Below are 23960 nucleotides of genomic sequence, written 5' to 3' on the forward strand. Positions count from 1 at the left end.
AGCCCCGCCGATCAGCTGTGCCCAAGAACGCCAACGCGAATGAATCGTTTTTGCGACAACGAGGAAGACTCGCGAAAAAGCCAAGGAGCAGCAGACTAACCAGCACTTGGCCAGCAGAACAGGATGTCCGACGACGACGAGTCGGGTGTCCATCGGCTGGAGGGTACCGCTGGCCAGGAGACGCGCGGCGGCCTGGTCATCCGGAAGCCCAAGGGTGCCGGCGCTGGCGGTGGATTCAAGGTGCCGCAGGGATCCATGTTGGGCCTGGACAAGCTGGCGGCCAAGCGACGGGCCGAGAAGGAGCGATCCGAGCGACTGATCTCCTTCCAGGACAGCGAATTCGATGACACCGGCGGTGGGAGCTCCACGCCGCAGGCCAACGCGTCTGGCGCCTCCAGTGAGTTCGCCTTCAAAAAACCGGACACCAAGAGCTTCGAAAAGCTGCGAGGGCAGCTGCGGGAGCACAAAGACGATACGCCCTCGCACACCGGCGGCGTTTCCGAGAAGGCACGCGAGCGTCTGCGTGAGCACATCCAGCGGGACAGAAAACGCGGCCCAGTTAGCACCACAGCGGCAGAGGGCAGGGACAGGGATCGCGACTGGGATCGTGACCGACGCAGGGATCGAGACAGAGATCGGGATCGGGATCGTGACCGCGACAGGCGCCAACACAGAGACAGAGACAGAGAGAGGGAGCGCGATCGGCACCGCAGCTGGGACCGGGATCGTGGTCGCGATCGTGATCGCTCCATGTCCGAGCGCAGTGTCCACACGCCGCGGGAGCCGGGAACACCAGGCGGCAGCGGCGGCATATCCAATAGCTCGTGGGACGACGAGGACGGCGAGTTTGGCCAGCGCAACTCGGACTGGGATATGCCAACGCCCAGACGCCATGGCAACAAGTCGGGTGATTGGTCAGTGAGGAGCGGCAGCAGTCGGCGAAATCACGGACGCCAGGATGACAGTGCCCGGCCAACGCCAGCACATCGCTACAATCAATGGGCCCACGGTCGCAAGCGGAGCGGCGCGACGCCGTGGGGCGAGGATCCCGAGGCGCTGGATCTGTGGGAGGAGGAGCAGCGTCGCCTGGACCGCGAGTGGTACAACATTGACGAGGGCTACGACGATGAGAACAATCCATTCGGTGGCCCCAACTCCGAGTACTTTCGCAAGCGCGAGGAGCAGCTGGAGCAGAAGAGAACAAAGAGAATCAGCGCACAGCAGCGCCAGAACAACCGGGACAACGAGTTGTGGGAGCGTAACCGCATGCTCACCTCGGGCGTGGTCACATTGATCAGCGTGAACGACGATTTCGATGAGGAGGCGCTGGAGCGAGTGCATCTGCTGGTGCATCATATAATACCGCCGTTCCTCGACGGCCGCATCGTGTTCACCAAGCAGCCGGAGCCGGTGGTGCCCGTCAAGGATCCCACCTCGGATATGGCGCTGCTGGCGCGCAAGGGTAGCGCCCTGGTGCGCAACTATAGGGAGCAAAAGGAGCGGCGCAAGGCGCAGAAGAAGCACTGGGAGCTGAGCGGCACCAAGCTGGGCAACATTATGGGTGTACAGCGGCCGCAGGACGAGGAAGAAATGCGTTTTGACAAGGAGAAGGACAAGGCCGACTATCGCAAGGACCAGAAGTTCGCCGATCACATGCGCGACCAGGATACGGGTGGCAAGAGCGACTTCTCGCGCAAAAAGACCATCGCGGAGCAGCGCCGCTTCCTGCCCGTGTTCGCCTCGCGCCAAGAGCTGCTCAACGTTATTCGCGAGAACTCGGTGATCATCATCGTGGGCGAGACGGGCAGCGGCAAGACCACGCAGCTCACCCAGTATCTCCACGAGGATGGCTACAGCAAGCGTGGCATGATCGGTTGCACGCAGCCGCGTCGAGTGGCCGCCATGTCGGTGGCCAAGCGAGTCTCCGACGAGATGGACACCCAGCTGGGTAGGCAATCTACACTAAACTTAAGTGTTTAGGAAGCGCTCTATCATTCTCAATGTTTCTCAACCTAGGAAAGCGTGATTCCTAAACAGTTTACCATGAAATCCCCATCTTTGCTCAAGCTTAAGCCTAATCGCACCCAACCCTCTCTGTTTGCAGGCGAGGATGTGGGCTATGCCATCCGTTTCGAGGACTGCACGTCGGAGCGCACGGTCATCAAGTACATGACGGATGGTATACTGCTCCGCGAGAGTCTGCGGGATCCGGAACTGGACAGCTACTCCGCCATCATCATGGACGAGGCCCACGAGCGATCCCTCTCCACGGACGTGCTCTTCGGATTGCTGCGCGAGGTGAGTGGCTGGCCACCAAGTGCTCCATACTTTCGCATAACTATCCATAAAAGAAATGGATAATATAAATCCAAGAGCATATCCTTTGGTTTTTTAACCACAAAATCGCATATTAACCTCATTTTGCGGCTCAACTTGACATTCGCTTATCTTAACCCTAAATGGAAGGTTATAACTTTTATCTACTATTATCTTTATCTATCTATCTTTAGTAATGTCAAGGTGAATAGCCCATTGAGTATTATTATCAAAAGAATTCAAAAGCTGGTAGTATATTTACCTTTAATTCGGCTGTTTCTTCAAAAAGACAGGAATGCAAAATCGTTTAGTTTTTTTTTTTTTTTTTTTTGTTGTATCCGTTGGTAAACATTTAATAATAATATCAATATAAAGCATTTTACAAACGTTTCATATTCAAATTTCCTCACATTGTCGAAATGTATATACGCACTACCATAAATACTTTATAAATGGCTTAAAAAGACAAAACTTAAACAAAATAATTAATAATGTATATATATGTAAATATAGCCTACAAACTAGCGATGATTTTCTTCTGCTCCTCTCTTTTTTTTATTTTTATTTTATTTTTTTATATTTTTTTTATTTTTGTAAATCTTTTCCGTTTTGTGTGGGATGCGAAGTCCTCTTTGATTTCGATTTTTACGTATTTGAATCCGTGGAGCGTCCATTTCAGTTCCTTGTGTACAAAAATATTTATTTTTGCTTCGAATTTCTGGAGGAGCTTCTGTTTTATGTTTCTGTTTCTGTTTCTAAGTCGTCGTCTTAGTCGCTGTTTAACTTAATTCGTCGGTCGGTCGGTCATTTGAACAGGCTAAATACATAACGAAACATTTCGAATGTTTTTGATTGTTTTACAATGCTAGATTGTTAAATTATTAAGCTGGCTACGCGGAGCTGTCGCTCGATATATATATATATATAAATATATTTGTGTTTTTTTTAATGGGTATTACTTGATTACGCTTAAATTACAAAGAAAACAAAAAAGAGGCTGCCTTGCATAAGATGCTTTGTGCCATTTTCACAATGTATATAAATATATATAATCAATCACATGGAAAACAAAAAGTTAGGACGAAAAAAAAAAACAAACAAATATTTAATAAGTCTTTTCGAATTTCACAGTGTGTGTGTGTGTGTGTGTCTCTCTCTCTCTCGTTCTGTGTCATCATTATACACAATGTTTGTTTAGCAAATACAAAAGTATTTTCTATAAATCGCAAAATTGCAACTCGACGCGGAGTTGCAACCGCTTGTTCATCATACATATATGCATATATACATATGGTCATAGATTTGTGGGCGGCGGTGTGTTCTTTGTGACTGTGACGCATATTGTGAGGCATGATTCGCGGACTTTGCTCTAAATTGCCATTATCATTATCAATATTACTACAATTAATACTGCCAAAAAAAAAGCCCACGCCCTGATTTGAATTTTCCTGGCTCACTCATTTGCATTTAAGGTTTAAGGTCCACCGCCCTTGGTGCTCGTGCTCTTAAGCCATACCATAAATTATCTTATCATCCGAATTTAAATACATTAATACTTGACTTGTACGCCGCACGACTTCAGTGCTTTGCGTGCGGATTTTGAAATGGAACTGAACTCAAGGAGAAGTGTTGGCTTATCGTTCGTTCTACTTGGAGTGGGAATGGCATTTCTGCCGATTATTGAGCACCAACAGCATGCCCGCATTCATGCCCACGCTGCCCCACTTCACGCACTCCGACATCTGCAATGCAATATAGATTCGATTGTAAGACACGGTGTTCAAACAGAAAATACGTACGTCTCTGGTGGCGATGAGCTGGCTGGCGCTGGCAGGAATATATGGCTATATACATACATCATACATATAAATGCCGCAAGAATGGGAAGTTTTGGGTTTCTGTTTAGATGCCACAAATGTGGGGCAGTCATGGCCCACTTCTCTGATCTTGCCAATCTCGCATTTCACTCGCCAGATAGTCCAGTACAATTTACCCAGACATTGAGACCAGCCCGACAGGCAGGCGAACTCAATGTCCTTGGGTCCTTGATGCCGGAAAATCTAACTGCAATTGATTGAGAGATAGAGAAAATCAAGAAAGAGCCTCTTGACGAAAATGGTAAATCAACATTAACACCATCAACATTGAATGGACAATTTTTGCAGTCTCACAGAAAAGTATATACATGTCTAGAGTTTAGAATCTAGAGGCTAGCATCTAGCATCTAGCAATGCCTTCAGTTCGATAGAATAGATGATCGATCGAGTTGCAAGGGCAAAATTCTCAGGGTTTTCTTTCATTTGGGCGAATTTGTATGAGCAAAGCAAGCGTGAATCGGTTGTTTGGATGATAATGATGGTGATGGTGCATAGATAGATACATAGGTCGGGGCCCTAGAAAAGTTAATGGTTCTTTTTTTCCGGTTCCCTCAGTTCGTTTTTAGTCCACGTTGCGTACTAGTTATGAGTATGTGTGATGACTTGGTCGGTATGATGTGTGGTTTTACATGGTTTTACATTGCTTTGGGTTTTTTTCTTTCTTTCTTTTTTGCTGCTGCGACTGCAGCAATCAATGCACAGTTTTGGGTGGCGGGGTAAGCTGGTGGGATGGTGCAGTAGCAGGAGCAGGAGCGGGATAAAGGATGGGTTTCAGTGTCGGCGCTTCAAACGCTCCTATTTCTCATTTCATTTTCTCCTCGGCCATTTGCTTGACTCCTCGGCTCGACTTATCAGTTGATCAGGTGCAGCAGCACGTGATTGGCACTCGTCGTTACCTGTCGCTTACGCAGATCCTGCTGACGACTTCCGTAGCGGCACCAGTACACGAAATGCTTATTGTTGTTCCACAGACTCTGCTTGGCTTTGCGCGCCACCGACACCTAGTCAATAAACGAAAATAGATTAGATACATAGCCATATAGACACTTTGGCCCTTATATCTGCATATATTCCCAACTATTCCCAATCCATAAGCTCACCTGATTGCGAATGTCCTTCTCGTTGTGCGGCACCTTCTCCTTGTCGGCAAAGTTGTTGATGCGCAGCTCCCATCCGTGACTCCAGATATCCGCCAGCTGCATCTTGATCAACTTGTATGTGCCATTCTCACGTATTTTCACAGAAAATATCTCAATGGTCTCCGGCTTGGGTTTATTGTCTGCAAACGAATCGGAGATCAGGGTTAAATACAATTGGTTAGACGTGTGCATTGCTATTCCATTAGCATCAATTCAGGCAATTTACCAAAACAGGTGCAACCCATTGCAATGCCGGAATGCAAAACAAATCAGTTAATAATAATATTCAATTGCTTTCTGATACACGATCGAAAGATCTTGCACAGAACATTTATAAACTGCGAGTTTAGTGGCTGATAAAAGGTGGACACACCTCTAAAAGTAAGGGATATAATAGCTCTATATAATAGATAGATATAATCTTTGTTCATGCCTGGCAGCTCTGGGAACTCCTTTTGTGGGTAACCAGGTGACATAATGGATATGATCACTGGCAACCAGGATGATCATGGGCCTGCCCGCTCGAATTGCTGATTGCACAATTCGTTATAGCATTTGTGAATTAAGTGCCATGCAATAATTAGCACTCCTTTGGATTTTTTACACTCGGCCGCCTCTGCTTCTTCCCGCTCTAATGGTATTTTTCAACTTCAATATAATACAAGGCATATGTATATATATTGTTGACGTTCGTTTGCTGCCATGTTCAACCAATTTGCAGGCCTTTTAAATTGTTTAGAGCACTTTTTGGGTGGCTGACTGGCTGGCTGGCTGTGCGAATGAGTTGTTTGCATTGTTGCCCGCTTGTGGCAGCAATTTCGAAAGCGAACTCTATAATTCCCATTATCTTACTAATTACATTCCATTAGGAACGGACATTTGCCTCATTTTTCGAACGTTCCTATGTATTTAAATGCATTTTCAGTGAGCTACCTCAACGAAAATCCAATTAGTGCATAATGAAAACTAAGTCAATCAAAATTGATACTGCCCGTCAGATTTTATTCTTTATTCAGTTTATTGTTCGTGTCATGGGTTCCATTGTAAATATCGTTGATAAGCACGCATGCGCAAGGCGCGATTTTCATTTCTTTCGCTGTTTGGACATATATACTACCTATATGTATATGTATATATACTACAATATATCTATATGTACATAGAGTAATCGGGTAATTTGCCTTTGGACAACCATCGGTGGCTGCCCCCAAGTGGCAGGGAGACCGATTAGCGCCACAATGTGTAGCGTTTTATTGATTGAGCTGCGCTGAGCCCTTTGGCCGGCCAGAAAAACAGCTTTCATTATCACGAATATTTACATATTCACTACTGTGTACTGCACTTCCCACATGCATACACACATACGTACATATAAATAACGGTTAAGGTAATGGGTCTGAAGCACGGTCACGCATTATCTTCAAGGTGAATCAAAAGTGGGCCCCTCGGCAACTTGGTTTCGCAAACATTCGGATTCTCAGAGTCCCATTAGTTCAAAATCAATCAAAAATGCTAATCCATCATGCTCTTTTTCTAGCATAATTAATATTTTTCCGTAATTGAAAAATTAATCATATACATAATCCTTCAAAAGTTGCATTTTTTAATTGTTGAATTTTTTGTAAATAAAAAGAATGATTATGAGAATATTGAAAAAAGTTACAATTGAACAGAACAATTGAACTTAAGGAGCAGCACTACTTTTGTGGCCGCTGCTGTGCTGCATGGTGTGTGGTGTATTTATAGACCGGCACACGAGATGCAACAGTCGTATGGGCGTGGTGAGTATGTGGTGCTCTGCACCCGAAACTCACCACATGGCACCCAACTCTCCCGCTCACGCACGCTCAGACTCACACACAGTGAAGACCCGGCTGCGCAACCATTATCTTTCACATCTTTTCAAGTTTTCTCTTCCTCCTACATAAATTTTCCCATTCTCATGCCGGATTAACTACTATTCATTGCAAGCTCGGTTTTACTGTAGCGTACTATTAGTACAGTGAAATGTTTATTATTTACATTTTCCCCTGTACCCTGTCCCATTTCCAGCTCTTTTGTTTCCATCTTCGTTTTAGGGGTTTTTCTGGCTTCAAAGTTTGGAATGTTCTAGCAGCTGTCGGCGCAGCATTGTGAATGACCAGCGTCGCAAATGATAAGCTCTTCGTGTTCTTCTTCTTATTGTTGTTGTTGTTGGATTCTCTTTGAGATTAGATAAAAGCACGATACTTTCACGGCTTCAGAGCGTGTGTGTGTGTGTGTGTACGCTGTGGGGAGTGCGCATGTGTGTAATGTTTGTTTATTGAATGACATTCTACAATTTCGACATTCTCGACCAAAAAAAACCATAGATTACTTTTAATGGCTCTCTGACGTCCGAAGTTTTGTGATTAATCATCAGTCGGAAAAGCTGAGCAGGTAATTCTGCACTTTAATTGCAGTCGTCTGAGGAAGAGTAAGCTACAGTGGAGCCTCGGCCAGAGAGGACCATCGAGCAATAACAAAAACAAATACAATTTTAAATAGGTTAGCCCAAAAAGAACATGGGTGTATCTGTGAGTGGTTGGGGATTACCCGAACCAATTTGAATTGGAGTTTTAAAAAAAAATGTGAATAAAGCCCCATTAAAGCTTTTGGTGGGGGATCAACATTGTTTTCCACGACTTGATACGAGCGCATCAGACATTAATAAGATAAAACACAAAGAGCTATTAAGAGTCCCAGCAACACTTGCTGCATATAAAAGAGCATGTGATCAAGAACCACGTCTTGTTCGCACGTAATATTGAAGTATTGAGCAAAGTGTTTGGGGATCGTACATTTATTTAGATAACAGATAAGCCCCACGACGCCGTACGATTTCGTCAAAAGACGTAAGAGTTTGTGGCCTACCTTTTCTCTTATCACATCTATAAAACCTTTTAAACTTGGCCTTACCTCAACCCAAAGCATTTGCATCGTGTCTTTGGAAATTTACCTAATCACTCACACTCTTCAATTAAAAAAAAAATAGAATTTACATTATCACTTTGCTTTGTGCACTAAAAAAGAAAATTATGATAAAAATGTTCAATATTAAAACAGAATTTAAATATTAATATGAGATATGAGATAAGTAAACATTCAATTGATCTGCGCACTTAAAGTGATAAGGAGCCACATTTGTGTCGTTTTAATTTTACCACTTATCAAAAATATATGAACAAAAGGAAAATGGACTTTTAATTTTGTTTATACTCCATATCTATATCAATACTATTTCTCACTATGAAAGCTCATAAAAATAGTATAAATATAGATTTACTCGCATTTCCGTAATGTTTGCACTTGAAAAGTAGCGACATTTCGCCGAGCATAGTGTGTGCACATTTTCTCGCAGTGTATTTCGCGTTGCGATGCACTTACCTTTGGCCACCTTGCAGAGCACGATTCCATACCAGGAGGCGACTGGCGTCTCGTTCTCGTCCTGCGTCTCCAGGAAACTGCTCCCGTTGCGCGGGATGACCAGCCGCTGGGATTGGTTTTGGATTTGGCTGTGGCTGTGATTGCGATGCGGCGGCGATGGGTGGTTGGTCAGTGGGCAGTCGAGCTCCTCCAGAGCGTCCACGTCGAGGTCGTTGTCACCGGTGTCGGCTGCTGCGGCCGCTGCTGCTGCGTTAGCTGCGGCCGCCTCGGCTGCGGCGCTGCTGCGGATCTCGACCACGAAGCCGCACTCGACGACGGCGCAAAAGATGCGCTGCTCCTCGGGCTTGAACCACTTGGATTCGCGCAGCTTTTGCACCGCCACACTGCTGCCGAATGTGACGCCCACGTTGCCGCCAGCAATCCCATTCTTTTGCCCGCTGGGCGGCAGTAGGCGGTGGGCGGTGCCGGCTATGGGATTCTGATGCTGCTGCAGTGGCGGTGGCCAATTGGAGGTGGGCGAGCTGGGCGCCGATTGGGAGTAGCCGCCGTTGCCGCCGGCAGGTGGCGCCTCCGGCTGGTTGTTGTGACCTTGCAGTGGCCACCATTTCAGCGAGCTGACAAAGCTGTTCGAACGGTTCATTGTGGGCGTTGTTGGGCCTGGGGCGCCCAACTTTCACTCGAAAAAAAATTAATGAAATTTGAAATGCACTTTTCCGCGCGTTTTCCGGAATAACTTTTCTGTCGCTGTCTGCGTTGGATTTTATTTAAATTTGTTGTGTTATGTTTTGTGCTTCTTTCAATTTGCTCTGTTTTTTTTTTTTACGCTTCGATTCGCTGCTGCTGCTTCTTTCGGTTTCTTATGTTATCTGTTTCAGTTTCTTTTTGAGTTTGCCACACTGCACACGAAGTTCGAGTTGTTTCGGTTTTGGGTTTTCGGTTTCTGTTTCTGTTTCTGGCTTTTCGTGTTTTTCGCTGCTGCTCTTCAGGTATTCCGCCTTATCCGCTCGTCGGTTTGCTTTTTACAAATACAAATGTTTTCGGGCACGTCGCTTTATATGGCTCTGCTTGAGCTCTGCCAAGCTCTGCCGCCTTTGCTCTCATCTGCGCTCTTCGCTCTGCTCACGCACTGTTAACCGAACGTTAACAGTGCAAGAGAGCGCCAGCTCTCAATGTTGCATTTGTTTACAGTACATTGGCCGAAATGCAGCAACATATGCAATGAATTCACGGTTTCAATATGCAAACTTTGTTATCCCCAAAATTCAAAGAACAAATAATGTAGGTTTTCAAAAGATACATTTATACATTTTAGTACAAGCACATGTACGTGGATTCCAAACAGTTTGCCGCTCGAGCGCGAAAGACTAGCAATATACTAATTTAAAATCATAAAGTATATCAAATCTCAAATATCCACAAACAATGTCCATAACTATTCTGTGCATATGACTGTGCATTTCTATTACTTTTTAGTATGCAAATCAATAGGTTTCTCAAAAACCTGTTGTTTGCTATTTAATAATATTTATTCAATTGCAACTTGGAATTACATCTTTAAGTCTTGCGCGCAAAACTGCTTTCCTAGTCCACTGTTCATATAACAGTCCATAGGCAACGGCATAAGACATGAAATTCATGTTGCAAAAAAACCAAGAGTAGATCAAATGGCAAAGCTGCTCAAATGTCTTCCACTAATCGGATAGGAATTACTAATTCCTAAAGATATAATCGTGCTTTTTGAACCAAACTATAAATTGCAGTTTAGGAAAATGCAAACCGCAACTACTAGGATAGTTATTGAATTCCAACACCCAAGAGACTGGGTCTAAAGATAAATTAACGGAGAGCGATATTATTTATAACCGAGGCCGGTTTATTTCAGAGAGGAATCTCAATCTCGTTGGGACTTTTCCTCTCTCTCTCTCTCTCTCTCTCTCTCCGCATTTGAAACTGTGAACTGTGGTGAGTATGGCATTCCGCTATGCTGTTTCGCCATTCTCTTCCCCCGCACACGGCGCGCCATCTGAATAATTATCTATTTTACGGCTATAAGTCCAATATTTCGATCCTTGTGGGGCTCGTGCGGCGACATCCTTCGACTGGAACCGACTGGATTATGGCCCCCCAATTATGAGCATTATTTGTTGGGCTCTCGTCAACGTCGCAGTTACTCGTCACGAAGCCCAATTCTAGCCAATACGTCACTGACCAGGTGAATTGATTGATGCGAATGGAGGTTTATTGCTTAATGGTTTGTTTTCGATTCAGTTCGATCCCAAGTGAAACATGTGATCGGGCACGGGCAACACTCGATAGTGGGTGCCAAATGACAACGAGTCAGTCCCATCATCTCGTTTGTAATACTTGTTACAATTAAATAGGTCGATTTATTCCCACTCTATCCATGAAACTTCTCTTATCGGTTGATAAATAACAATAAGAACAATTTTTCCTAGGCTTGAAATGAAAATCTGAAAATAATCACTTAATTTATATATCATAATTATCTTAATAATTGATTGCCTTACGGAAATCGCAGAGGTAGCTGAAGAAAAAACAATGCGATCTAAATGATTGATACAAAAATTGCAAGTTTCGATGGAGCACCTAAAAATAAAATAGCTCGCTTTAAAAATGGGAGCACGGATGATATTTGTATTTATAGCAGCGCTAGAATATTTCGCTTGTACAAATATTTGATAGTTTGGCCATCATCAGATGGCCAAAGACCTTGTCTTCATACCAACTAACTTGGTCTTAAGTAGTTCAACTACTGCACAAATGAAAATGTGTCATTTTCAAACTGATTATTTGTAGAGTAAGGAGGTATATACATCGTATCGTGTTCGGTAAACAACAAGCATATGGGTTCTGGAATATTCAACTTCTTTTTGTTCCACACAGGGTTGCATTTCGTGAGCCGCGCCTTAGGCTAGAAAACTAGACGTTAGTTTGGCAGTTCTTACTGTTTCAGATTGTAGACGTTTCTCGCTGTGTACTACAACCATTTTCAATACCACAAAACGCTGCATCCAATGGATCGATAGAGGGCGGTGAAAATTTTGGCGGGGGGAAAACCGGGGTTAGACACGACGAGTTGGAAACTTTTCGTAGTGACGTAGTCCTCAAGTTTGATTTCTCGAGAGTGCGTGTGTGTTTTTTTGTTTGTTTTTTTTTTTTTCGCCCCCCGTTTTCCCTCGAGTGTGCGTGTGTGCGTTGTCACGTACATCGGAATCGGTTCCATTCGACTTTGGGTGCTCGACGAGGGGGACTGAAGGGGGGTCAGTCTAATTTGACCCATTGCCGCTGCTGCCAAAAGCTTTAAACTGGGCCAAAACCACCAGCTGAGGCAACAGAATGGGAAAATGCTGCGGGTCAGCACTTTTTCGTACATATCTTTTGGGGCAACCAGTTGGCTTGGCCATCTCATTTGTGAGTGGCACGGTAAATATGGCAAGTAGATGGTAATTATATTGAAGGCATTACAGCTTGAGCATTTTAATCGAATTATAAGAATGTTTAGGTCTCAAGTACAACTATTTTCTGTCCAAGGATATCTGCCCTTATTATTCATTCCAAACAAACTATCAAAGATTTGGTGATAATGGGTCAGATTGTGCCCGCCAAAAATAGGAAAGAAAATGTTTAGCACAGCTATCTTTAAATTGTTTGCCAAAGAACTTATCATTAGTTGTTGTTTACTCGAGATGGCAGATCACTAAAGTGCAAGTTATGGCTTAGTTGCTTTGAAATATACATTTACATTAAAATAATCAAAATACAAATGTGGTAAAAAAACGGAGGTAGAATGGGTTTGAAGCGGTTTCTTTGGTCTAAGAGCATTGTGAGTTCGGCTTTGGCACAAGTTTAGCTATTTTTCGTGTCTCGTTTTCGCTTCCAGTTTTTATCTACTCTTTTCTTTTCGTTGTCTCGTTGCCGTCAGCTAAAAATAGAATTTGCAACTCTCTGCTTTTGTTGTTGCCCGTCCGCCGCTGTTGTTGTTGTTGATTTTTCTCCATATCTATTTTTAGTTATAACCTTGGCAGTCGGCGGAAACGTCGTGGAGAATAGCCAAGTGGAGAGTAGAGGAGATTGACTTGCGGAGGGGAATGGGGGTCCACATTGTTATTGTCTATTGACGGAACGTTTTGAGCGTCTAATTAGCGAAGCCGGTCCAGAGAAACCCCCCTTGCCCCACTAACGCAGCATAAATATAGTCGCGGTCGCAATAATAGGACTAGGTGGGAAAAAAATAAAATTCATAAGAGTTAAAAACATTTTATTTATCAGCCGTACAGCTTAGTTCCAAATAATCTCGCTGGGTGCTACCTTTTTGACCGCTGCCGTACTCCCCCCCGTTCAACCACCTGCAGTTTTTCTAATTGCAGTTTTTACAATTTGCTTTTATTTATGAACATGCATATGTACCTGCAGACCTGTTCTCTCATTTTTGTTGCTCAATCAAATTAAAAGCGCATTTGCGTGTAGGTCAGTGCCTCACAAAAGATACCATTTCTCAAAAAAAAAAATAAATAAATAAATTTAAGTGCATACTTTAGTATCCTACACAAAGAGTTTGGAATTAAACAGCACAAAGTTTGTTTTTGTTCCTTGCTAAACTTGAAAAATTATTTAAGCACAGCCACGTATTATTCATTAAACTGAATCTTTAGGTTTATATACTAATTTCAATTGAGATTTGATAAGATTACGCTTATATCACGAAAATTAGGCATTTTTCCTTTCCGCGCCACGAAAAATCGCTACATATTTACATATTTACATACGTATTTTAAAGGGTATTAAAGGGACGTCACGTTTTCCTTGTGTCATGTGCATATTTTCCCTTTCGCCTCGAACTTATTTTAAGAATTTTGTGTGCTCTGGTTTTGAGATTTCGAGTACTTATTTCGAGTATTATGTACTTGTTCAGAGTACGTTTTGATAAGATAAGACTCACACATCGCAAGACTGAATCAGTGTTTTGCGTGGACTTTCCGAAGAAAGAGCAAGGAAGTGTATATAGTAACGTAATTATGCCTTCCTCATAATTCACTTATACAAATGACCGACCGCAGTGGTCCGCCGCATCGATGCCTTGTTAAATAAACAAACATTTTCCGATATTGCGCACCCACTTTTAAATACCCCGATATTGCGCACCCACTTAAGCCGCGCATCCACTTAAGCCGAAATCAGAACCCAGCCATTAGGCAGGCACATAGCCACGTAGCACATAAGAATTCTTTTTCATATGTATGCACATAAGAATAAGTAAGAAGCGCTCTCGCGCAGATCAAGTAAACAACCCACTAACCCAGTACATCTAAGATTTTCTTACATCAACTGTTTCAGTCTTAAGCTGATATTCAATCAATAAAAACGCAAAGCGGATTCATTCGGAGTTTTTATTTATTTCGGCGTTGATCTTAGTTCAATTACGGATCATTTATTCGACTCAAATTAAAAACTATTTTACTATATATATATTGGATAGAGCATTCCTGTGTCTGCTTTCAGAATTCCTCTCAGATATTTTTTTTTCATTTTTGGCATGTGGTCGCAAAACGAGAGAACAAGAAATAGCCACCTGAGCTGCCCGAACCACCTGTATTTGTTTACCTTTTGTGGGTGCAAATGCACGGCTCGTTCGATTCGGGTTGCATAAGTAATTAAACAAAAAATTAAAATGAATGAAAATCGAATGGGCTTTGTTGAGGCTTTGAAGGGGCCCGGTGACAAATGAAAACCGCGTACGTGCGCCAATCTATCCATCTAAATAGGAATCCGCTCGCTTATTCAGCCAAACTGGCATACTATCTACCATTCACCTATCTAAATACACACATATGTACATACATATGTATGTATCTATTTATTCATTTCATTTATTTGCATGTGGAGTATCTGTGGCAACGAAACCCGTTTCGTTTGGGGACTTAAAGGCTTCGTTTTGCGCATTTTACCGGCAAATGCCTTCGCAATCTGGTAATATGCAGACTTTGAGCTTCAGTCAGCCCTCAGACATCCGTTTGGCTCTTTATTATTCCATATTGCACTATTTGCTACACTCTTTTAGTCCTTACACGGACTAAAAATCGCACCGATATGAACTTCTGTATAACAGTACCAAATATGTATAACATTCAAAACTTGGATATATTTGAAAATAACGATTGGGTAAATGTGCATTTATCAAAAAGAAGTTATTGGAATGTTATTAGGATATATTCGTGATCTATGCTAGAAGTACTAAGAACTTTAAACATAGATTATTATTATGGTATAATCCTTAAAAAGTTGACTGCATTTTCTAGATATTTCTGTTCGCATCGAAAAGAATTTTCATTTGTACAGTGTAGTTTTGTGGTGGGTGGAGCCTTTTCCGATTGGTGGGCGACCATCTAAAGTTCAAGCTTACGACCCTCTAATAGATCTAGATGGAAGTGGGAAACGACCAGCAGTGGGAAAAATAACCAGGAGATGACAAAAAAAACCTGCCGGAGGACGAGGATGAAGGTACGGGGAACACATTCAATTGAGTGTTGTTCGGTGTCCAGTTGTTCTGCTTGTTTGTCGACACGAACAACGAACAACAGGGGCATTCACAATGCTTTAAAGCTTATTTTTTATATAAATGTTACAGAATTTCGATTAAAAAAAAAAAAAAAAATTAAATTAAATCCAATAAAAATTGGATATCGCGGTAAAAGAAATCCTTTTAATACATATGTGGCTTATGAATATACATATGCATACAGATATGTATGTTTAAATACTATTTTTTCCCCTTTTTTTTTATAAGCGATATTAATTGGTGTAAATGAGTAGTATGAAATCAATCAACATTTGTATCTCATTCTAATACGCTAGGGTATATAAACAATGAATGTATTTTGAGTTATAACCGAGAGAAAAAATTATAAATAACATTATAACTATGGCAACGTACATAATTAATCAGTTCTTCGGATTTTGGAGCTTCAAAGTTAAAGCCCCCGCCTTCCCGCCCCACCAAATTCACCTAATCATAATTTGTCAGCATTTTTTTTTTCTGTTTTGATGGCTATTTTCAGACATTTTATAGTCATGCAAACGAGACACGAGGCAACAAAACAAAACGAAATAATACACAATACGATACAGACAGATAAATGAAAATATGCTAAAAAGTTGTCTGCCAATGAGCTTTTTTTTTTTCGGTTATTTTAACAGTCGCCGGTTAAACTGAACCGGTTAAACTGATCAGCTTCCTGCTCAAAATCCAGGAGGGGGTGGGGTGTATTATTGGTTGTTTTTCATATGGCGGAAGGACCTGCCAAACAGCTGTTCAAGTCTCAATGCAATGATAAAAAAAACAGCGACTACACTGAAAAAAATGTAAGCGTGTAAAACATAAATTTATATAACTAAGTTCGAGTTTTTTTTTATCCAAGTTATTTAAAAGCTTAACTTTCATTCAATTTGGATTTGTCTTAAATCAAGAAATTGTAAGGTATTTGCTTAAGTTTAGCAGTCAAGTTCAATTTTGCGCAGTGTAGAACTTGAGTTGGTTTCGCCGGTTGGCTTTTGCTCTTCTCTCGAAGACTCGCTCTCGCTGGTTATCTCTCTCTCTCTCTCGCTCTCTTTTCTCTCCGACTGGTTACAGTGTATTCACCTTCGCCATCTGCACATTGAAGAAAAGTTTGTTTATTTCCCTTTTTACATTTTTGCTGTATTCTTCAGTTTCGCCCACAACAACTTGTTTGTGGGACTTGGTGCCAAAAACAAAGAATGCAAATTCAGTTCGTGACTGTTTTGATATTTTTGCATTGAATTGTTTTGACTGGGCGACTCGGATGGATCGTCTGTCTGGCAGCTATTGAGCATTTGACTTTATTCGTTCGCGTTTTTTTTTATTGGCGGATTTTTGCTTGTTTTGTTTACATCGTGCGCTTCGCTTCGGCTTATTTGTTTTGCTCGTAGTTTTTTTTTTTTTTGCCAAAATGCCATAAATTGCTCTCTACTACGCCGCACACACACGCTCGCAAATTCACAAACGTGCAAATTGTTGTTGTCGCCACACCTCCAAAAGCCAGAAGCAACAACGCAAACATCTTGCAAACTCACCACACTTCAAAATTCGGTTCTCTCTCTCTCTCGCTGGTTGCGCTCTCTTCCTTCTTTCACTCCCACTTTTCCCAGTTACTTTTTTTATACGTTGCTCAAAATCTGTCATTTTTCATTGCACTTCAGGCGTTTCTAATTCGGAATTTTGCAACTCGAACCAATTTATTAATTGTAGTACTTCAAGGTGAAAAAAACCATGAAAGTTGCAAATATTGGTTTATAATTATCATTTCCGCCCTTAAATGTGTACGTTTTTCCCAATTTCATGATATTATATGTCTTTTTATGAAATGATAATAACAATTGTATGCACATACATGCATATACATACATACATACATATGTATGTATGGACTTTGTACATCCATTCATGTTTTTGAAGTCTCTCCGGGATCAGTGGAACCGAGGTTCATCAGACTCGCATAACTCACGCGCCACCCACCACCCACCAACTCCCACCGCCCACCGCCCACCGCCCATCCACCTATCCCCCCAACCGTCCAATGTTCAAATTCGCATCCAGCAACCTCGAGCAAAACGCTTTTGCCTCAATGCAAACGCTCGGTAAATTGCATCTGCGGCATTTTTAATTACCAACATACAAACGGTCGTACATTAGCAATTTATATGGTATTTTTCTCGCTTTTTTTTTGTTTGTCTATATTGCTACGCATAGAGATATACATATATACACACGATTCCGTTTGGCGCCAGGAAAACGTTAGCCCGAATCTCGACAAGGTTGATGAGTCTGTTTTTGGGGGCTAGTGCCGGGTCTTCTCTGATGCTCATCGCCCATCCATGGAGGTTAAATAATAATCAATAGTCTTCATAATCAACTTAAATCTTAGCACATCGCCCTTTAGGCGTAAGGAACGGGACCAAGCCTTGTACAGTGGACCCCCACTAAATGGCACACATAATGTCCTTCTATGAAATGCACTTGCCTTAAGATACAAACATATCTAAACTGATAGACCTTCTTGTCTCAAATATGAATACTTTTCATTGGAATTTCTTAAGATACATTGTAAATTTTTAAGATTCATTGAAAAGTTTTAACATTGCATTTACAGCTAACTTTCTTTAGTAAATTCATGCTATTTCCGTTAAATTTACATATGTTTTGTTTATGCTCACATGCTTGTTTACGATCGGTTGTTTTTGTTAATGCAAATGGATTGTTGTCATCGGTGCAACTTTTTTGGCAAAGTGCCTATGAAAAATAAAATTATTTCATTTAAATTCGTGGCATTTTTGATTGGCAAAAGTGCATGCAATTTCCTCCCGAATAACTCACACATGCGAGTATATATATAATATACATATACATACATATGTACTTATGTTTCCAATCCCCATATCGATGCGTTCCTTCCGTTGCTTTTGTTTTTATTGTTGGCGCTCTGTTTTCAAGTTGATTAAATGACAATCGGGAATATTTAAGGGCATTATCTGCTCGAATTATAATGCATTTCCTGTTCCTATAATAAGATCATGTGCAAGTGAGCAGTCCTACTTACATATACGTATGTACATACTATATGTATGCCCAGACATACAGAGGTGGTCAAAATTATTTTCACAAAGTGCATTTGAGTGAAATGTGAAAAGTGAAAATACTTTTGACCACCTCTGTAGATATGAAATTGCAAATTGGAATGCTTTGCACCTTCCCCATATGCAAACAAAGGCAGTGCACTCGATTAATTTAATGGAAAGCTAAGAAATCGAACTTAAGTGGCTCTTATCGGGATCTAAAATTGTCCAACCCACACCAATGCGTAACGAAATAATAATTATACATAGGTGGCGCTCTAGCTGATATTATTTTACGACTTCGATCGAATTAGTACCAGTATCAGCAAAATAGCGAAAAACTCGTGCAGATATAGAATAAAGCTCGTGATCTTAGTCAGTTAGATTAGTCACACGGCTGATGCGATTCGAAACTGATGAAATAGGGCTTTGTGAATCGGGCAAACCGATCCGTAAATCCGTCATCTACCATAAAACTCGAAAGAAACGGAAAGTTTCAGCGGTCTACGTGCATTTGTATTATACATACATATATTATTTGCACTCCTATCAGCTGGCCTAAATCGCATATTCATGCCAAAGAACTTTAGTGCAATCTTTAGTCACTGGATTAGTTTACTCTTACAGTGTTTTATACATTTTAGCCTGATTAGCGGGTGGGTTCGTAAAACACATGACCACAGAGACGTTAGTTTAATCAGCGACCTTGAGATTGTGATTGGGAAGTGAGATAAAAGACAAACACAGCGTCGTGCCGTCCGGAAATTAGGACTTTTAGATAGTGAAACGTGCAAAAATAGAACTGCAGTTAAATGGCATCGTAAACTCTTTAATTGCCTTGTACTTGAATAGTATGCTCTCGAGATTGCAACCATTTATAAGGAGTACAGATGCAATCGAGTTTATAGTGTTTTATTCATTTTAATGCTGTTTCTGATCAATTTAAAGTTTAGCCTATTAAATCAGCAAATGTAATGATAATTGTTTTCATTTGACATCATTTTACTCAAAGCGATTTCAACTTAGCGAGCATCCACTGTACTCTGAGAATTTACGACTCCTTCAATGTGGTATTGCGTTTTCGCTTATTTTATAGTGATTTATATCCATGCAATATCTATTGAGGAATTTCGCTTATATTGCCAAATCAGCGATAAGCGCCCATTCATATGTATATGCACCGACTATCGTAATTACCGTAATTACCACCTGACGTCATCGGCGGAGATAGCGGCACCGTTACCTTCACTCCGCATCTCTCCTCCCTAGATAACTGTCCATGCATGTATGTATGTATGTCTGCCATTTCAGCCAGCATCATAAATATGTATGTATGTACATATAGCGCCCACATGCGTACCACTTTCGTTGTGCGTTCCACATGCAAGCAGATAAGCTGCATAATAAACCGCATTACGAGTGGGTTGCAAATTGTGGACCTGTGGGTGGTGGTTGGGTGGTTTAGTGGTTCGCTGGTTCGATGGAGATTTGGGGTTGTTCGTATTGTATGCGAAAGTTCTTCTAATGCGCAGTTTGCTTGGCATCGGCTTGGAATTGGATTTTGGATTCGATTGTAATCGGCGATGGAACATGAATGAGGTCATCGCGTGGTTGAGATTCTGTGGACATTGTTTGGATTCTACTTCTTCGGAATTTGACATAGCTGCAATAAACTGGCATTCCGATCGATATGTTCCATAAAATCCTCATAGCTCTGAATCAAAACTTTTTATCTTCGATTCGTCGTCGTTCGGTTTCTCGAAAATGCCTACGTGTGTGTTGGCACGTCTGACTCAAACTCACCTCTTGAAACCCCCCCGCCGCGCTTAAGCCCATCAAGCGTATCAACCCTCCACCAACGAACAAGAAAGTTCACCACGAGCCGAGTAAAATCCGAAAGACCCGAACGGTCATGTCGCTGGCTCGCTCTGGCACTCGCGTATCCTTTGGTGTGGTGAGTACGCTCAGTTGCACTATATCCACCTCCAGCCAGGACGTATCCAAGCGAAATTGCGAGCACAACTCGCAGAATCTCTAGAATTTCCATCCAGTACTTGTTACTTCAGGGGGATATTGTTTTTATACTTTACTTTTTTTATTAAAAAAAAATATATAATTTTTTATGCATCATATTTATCATTAAATAGAATAAATAATTCATGTGGAAAATTGAGCTGGAGGTATATAGATTTGTGTACTATAATATATGTATACCTGATACCTTAAATAGCTATCGTTTTCTATAAATAATCCTATTTTATTTATTTAATTGTTGCTCAGTCTTATTCCAATGAATGCAATTTTGTCAGAGGGTATATTTAAGTCGAATTGATTCAGTTTTATAGGGCGCCTTGTCAGAGAGGCGCCTTGACCCACTGCAGGGTCAACGACTGCAGCGCAAAGCTGGATGGGATGTGGGTCACATTTGTAGCCGCTAGTCGCGTTATGCTATGTGACCCCCCCACTGCTCCAGCACAGAAATCCCATGGTCAGTTGGTTATATTTTTGCCTTAAAATGGAAATGACATACGGAAATAGTGCCATGTACTAAATATCTGCAATGCTATCCTTTCAGATTGTGGCCCGGCGACATGACCTGAAGCTGATCGTGACCTCCGCCACGATGGACTCGAGCAAATTTGCCACCTTCTTCGGCAACGTGCCCACGTTCACCATTCCGGGACGCACATTTCCCGTGGACGTGATGTTCAGCAAGAACACCTGCGAAGATTACGTGGAATCGGCGGTGAAGCAGGCGCTGCAGGTTCACCTCACGCCCAACGAGGGCGACATGCTCATCTTCATGCCCGGTCAGGAGGACATCGAGGTGACCTGCGAGGTGCTCGAGGAGCGGCTGGCGGAGATCGATAATGCGCCGGCACTAAGCATACTGCCCATCTATTCGCAACTGCCGTCCGATTTGCAGGCAAAGATCTTTCAGAAATCCAGCGACGGGTTGCGCAAGTGTGTGGTGGCCACGAACATAGCGGAAACATCGCTCACCGTCGACGGCATCATCTACGTCATCGATTCCGGCTACTGCAAACTGAAGGTTTACAATCCGCGCATCGGCATGGACGCCCTTCAGATCTATCCCATATCGCAGGCCAATGCCAATCAGCGCAGCGGTCGTGCCGGACGCACAGGACCCGGCCAGGCGTACCGCCTGTACACACAGCGCCAGTACAAGGACGAGCTGTTGGCCCTCACCGTGCCCGAGATTCAGCGCACCAATCTGGCCAATACGGTGCTGCTGCTCAAGTCACTGGGCGTCGTCGATCTGCTGCAGTTCCACTTCATGGATCCACCGCCCCAGGATAACATTCTGAACTCGCTGTACCAGTTGTGGATCTTGGGAGCACTGGACCACACGGGTGCGCTGACCACACTGGGTCGCCAGATGGCCGAGTTCCCGCTGGATCCGCCCCAGTGCCAGATGCTCATCGTTGCCTGTCGCATGGGCTGCAGTGCCGAGGTGCTGATCATAGTTTCCATGCTGTCCGTGCCCTCGATCTTCTACCGACCAAAGGGCCGCGAGGATGAGGCGGATGGTGTGCGCGAAAAGTTCCAAAGGCCCGAGTCTGATCACCTGACCTACCTCAACGTTTACCAGCAGTGGCGCCAGAACAAGTAAGTCCTACAATTGCAACAAATCGCCGCCAGAAATGACCAACTCGTTGCTTTCGTCCACAGTTACAGTTCGACCTGGTGCAACGAACACTTTATCCACATCAAGGCGATGCGGAAGGTGCGCGAGGTGCGGCAGCAGCTTAAGGACATCATGACGCAGCAGAACCTAAGCGTAATAAGCTGCGGCATCGACTGGGACGTTGTGAGGAAGTGCATCTGCTCGGCGTACTTCTACCAGGCGGCCAGGCTCAAGGGTATCGGAGAGTATGTCAATCTGCGAACGGGCATGCCCTGCCACCTGCATCCCACGTCCGCGCTGTATGGGTTGGGCACCACGCCCGACTATGTCGTCTACCACGAGCTGATAATGACCGCCAAGGAGTATATGCAGTGCGCCACCGCTGTCGATGGCTACTGGCTGGCGGAGTTGGGTCCCATGTTCTTCTCGGTTAAGGAGTCCGGCCGCAGCGGGCGTGAGAAGAAGAAACAGGCGGCCGAGCACCTCAAGGAGATGGAGGAGCAGATGCTGAAGGCGCAGCACGAGATGGAGGAGCGCAAGCAGCAGGCCGCCGAGCGGGAGGAACAGCTGGCCACCAAGCAGGAGATCGCCACACCGGGCAATGCCACGCCCCGACGCACGCCGGCCAGGATTGGCCTTTGAGCACATGCATATGCAGATACAGATGCAGATATCCGTGTGAAGCGTGTGTTCAATGTATTAATTTAAGTTTAACAAGTTTTTTGCTACATCCTAATAAAGAATCATTGTGAACTGGATACAAAGGAAGGCCACAAAACCTCTTAGTTGATAATGCGTGGCGGCGTTCTCCACAAAAACGCACTTGTTGTCCTCCAGTCGATGGGTCTCACTACAGGAGCACTCGCCCCAATTGCACACCATGGGATGGCCAATGGATACCGTGGCATTCGCCTGCTCCATGGGCTGCATTCGACACTCGCTATCGTTCCGACAGAGTGCCCCGAACGGCACGATGGGTGCGCAAGTGATCCGCTCCACATTGTTCACCGCATCGAGGTCGTCGTTCTCGTCCTTGGCCACCTGGTTGGCTACCGTTTTGGGGTAGTGGGTCGAACGGCAGACGCAGAGGTGATCCAGGCACCTGCCATCGGCTCCCAGATTCATCTTGCACGGCGAACTGTGCTCGCACGTGTCGCCGTAGGCGGAGCCCTTGATGCACTTGGTCATGTTGTGGTTGTGCACAAAGTTCTTGGAGCATCCGCACCGCTTCGTCTTTGTCAGGCAAATCGAGGCTCCACAGCTGCCGCAATCCTTGTCCTCTAGACAGCTTGATTCTAAGGGAAATACAGAGATGGAATTTTATGTAAATTATTAGGTTTCCCATGCTATTTCTGCCAGTGTACTCACGCAAAACAGCCGAACAACGTCCCTCGTGGAATTCGAAGTGGTTGAGGCAGAGGCACTGGTTGCCAATGCAGGAGCTAAACCGATCCGCCAGCTGGCACTGCTGCTGGAACTCACAGCTTCCGCCCACCTGGACCACCTCCGGCAGGCAGCGCCTCCGGTCGTCACTGGACACATGGCCCTGGGAGCAGAGGCACTGCTGCCATCGCGTGTGGCATATGGCATTCGGCATGGGACATGGACAGGAACCACCAATGATGTTGGTCAGCTTGAGCCGCTCCTCCAGCGGCGTACATGGCACCCGTTCCCCGGAGCCACGTGCTGTGCAGATGCAGGCCATGTCCACGCAGCGACCGCGCTCGAACTGGGCGCACTGTGCGTCCGAGCTGCAGGACAACTCCAGCAGACCGTCCGCCCGACATGTAGCTGGAAATCCGGCCAGCAGCAGTAGGATCCACCTGTGTATCGCCTGCATGTTTCTCAGTTCACTTGGGTTGCTCCACTTCGTTCCAATGGAGAAAACCAGTACCGTTACTTGCGGACAGCCAAAAAGCTCAATTT

General features: G+C 43.8%; 3 protein-coding genes across 3 annotated transcripts; 1 reads left to right on the forward strand and 2 right to left on the reverse strand.

Moving 5' to 3' along the window:
* Positions 1 to 7: 7 nt before the first annotated feature.
* On the forward strand, positions 8 to 22792 carry LOC6618511 (pre-mRNA-splicing factor ATP-dependent RNA helicase PRP16). The gene is made up of 4 exons (XM_002042735.2): positions 8 to 1948; positions 2105 to 2298; positions 20961 to 22015; positions 22079 to 22792. Exons 1-4 carry the CDS (start codon positions 124 to 126, stop codon positions 22674 to 22676), a joined length of 3672 nt encoding a protein of 1223 aa, XP_002042771.2. The 5' UTR covers positions 8 to 123; the 3' UTR covers positions 22677 to 22792.
* Positions 2628 to 9766, reverse strand: LOC6618512. Its single transcript, XM_032724136.1, has 4 exons — positions 8738 to 9766; positions 5294 to 5472; positions 5090 to 5194; positions 2628 to 4058 (listed from the first exon to the last, which is right to left on the reverse strand). Exons 1-4 carry the CDS (start codon positions 9375 to 9377, stop codon positions 3963 to 3965), a joined length of 1020 nt encoding a protein of 339 aa, XP_032580027.1. The 5' UTR covers positions 9378 to 9766; the 3' UTR covers positions 2628 to 3962.
* LOC6618513 lies at positions 22708 to 23953 on the reverse strand. Its single transcript, XM_002042737.2, has 2 exons — positions 23403 to 23953; positions 22708 to 23329 (listed from the first exon to the last, which is right to left on the reverse strand). The coding sequence occupies exons 1-2, from the start codon at positions 23872 to 23874 to the stop codon at positions 22767 to 22769; spliced, it is 1035 nt and encodes a 344-aa protein (XP_002042773.1). The 5' UTR covers positions 23875 to 23953; the 3' UTR covers positions 22708 to 22766.
* Positions 23954 to 23960: the final 7 nt, after the last annotated feature.

This window comes from Drosophila sechellia, chromosome X (genome assembly GCF_004382195.2).
Source record: "Drosophila sechellia strain sech25 chromosome X, ASM438219v1, whole genome shotgun sequence".
In the NCBI taxonomy this organism is placed as follows: Eukaryota; Metazoa; Arthropoda; class Insecta; order Diptera; family Drosophilidae; genus Drosophila; species Drosophila sechellia.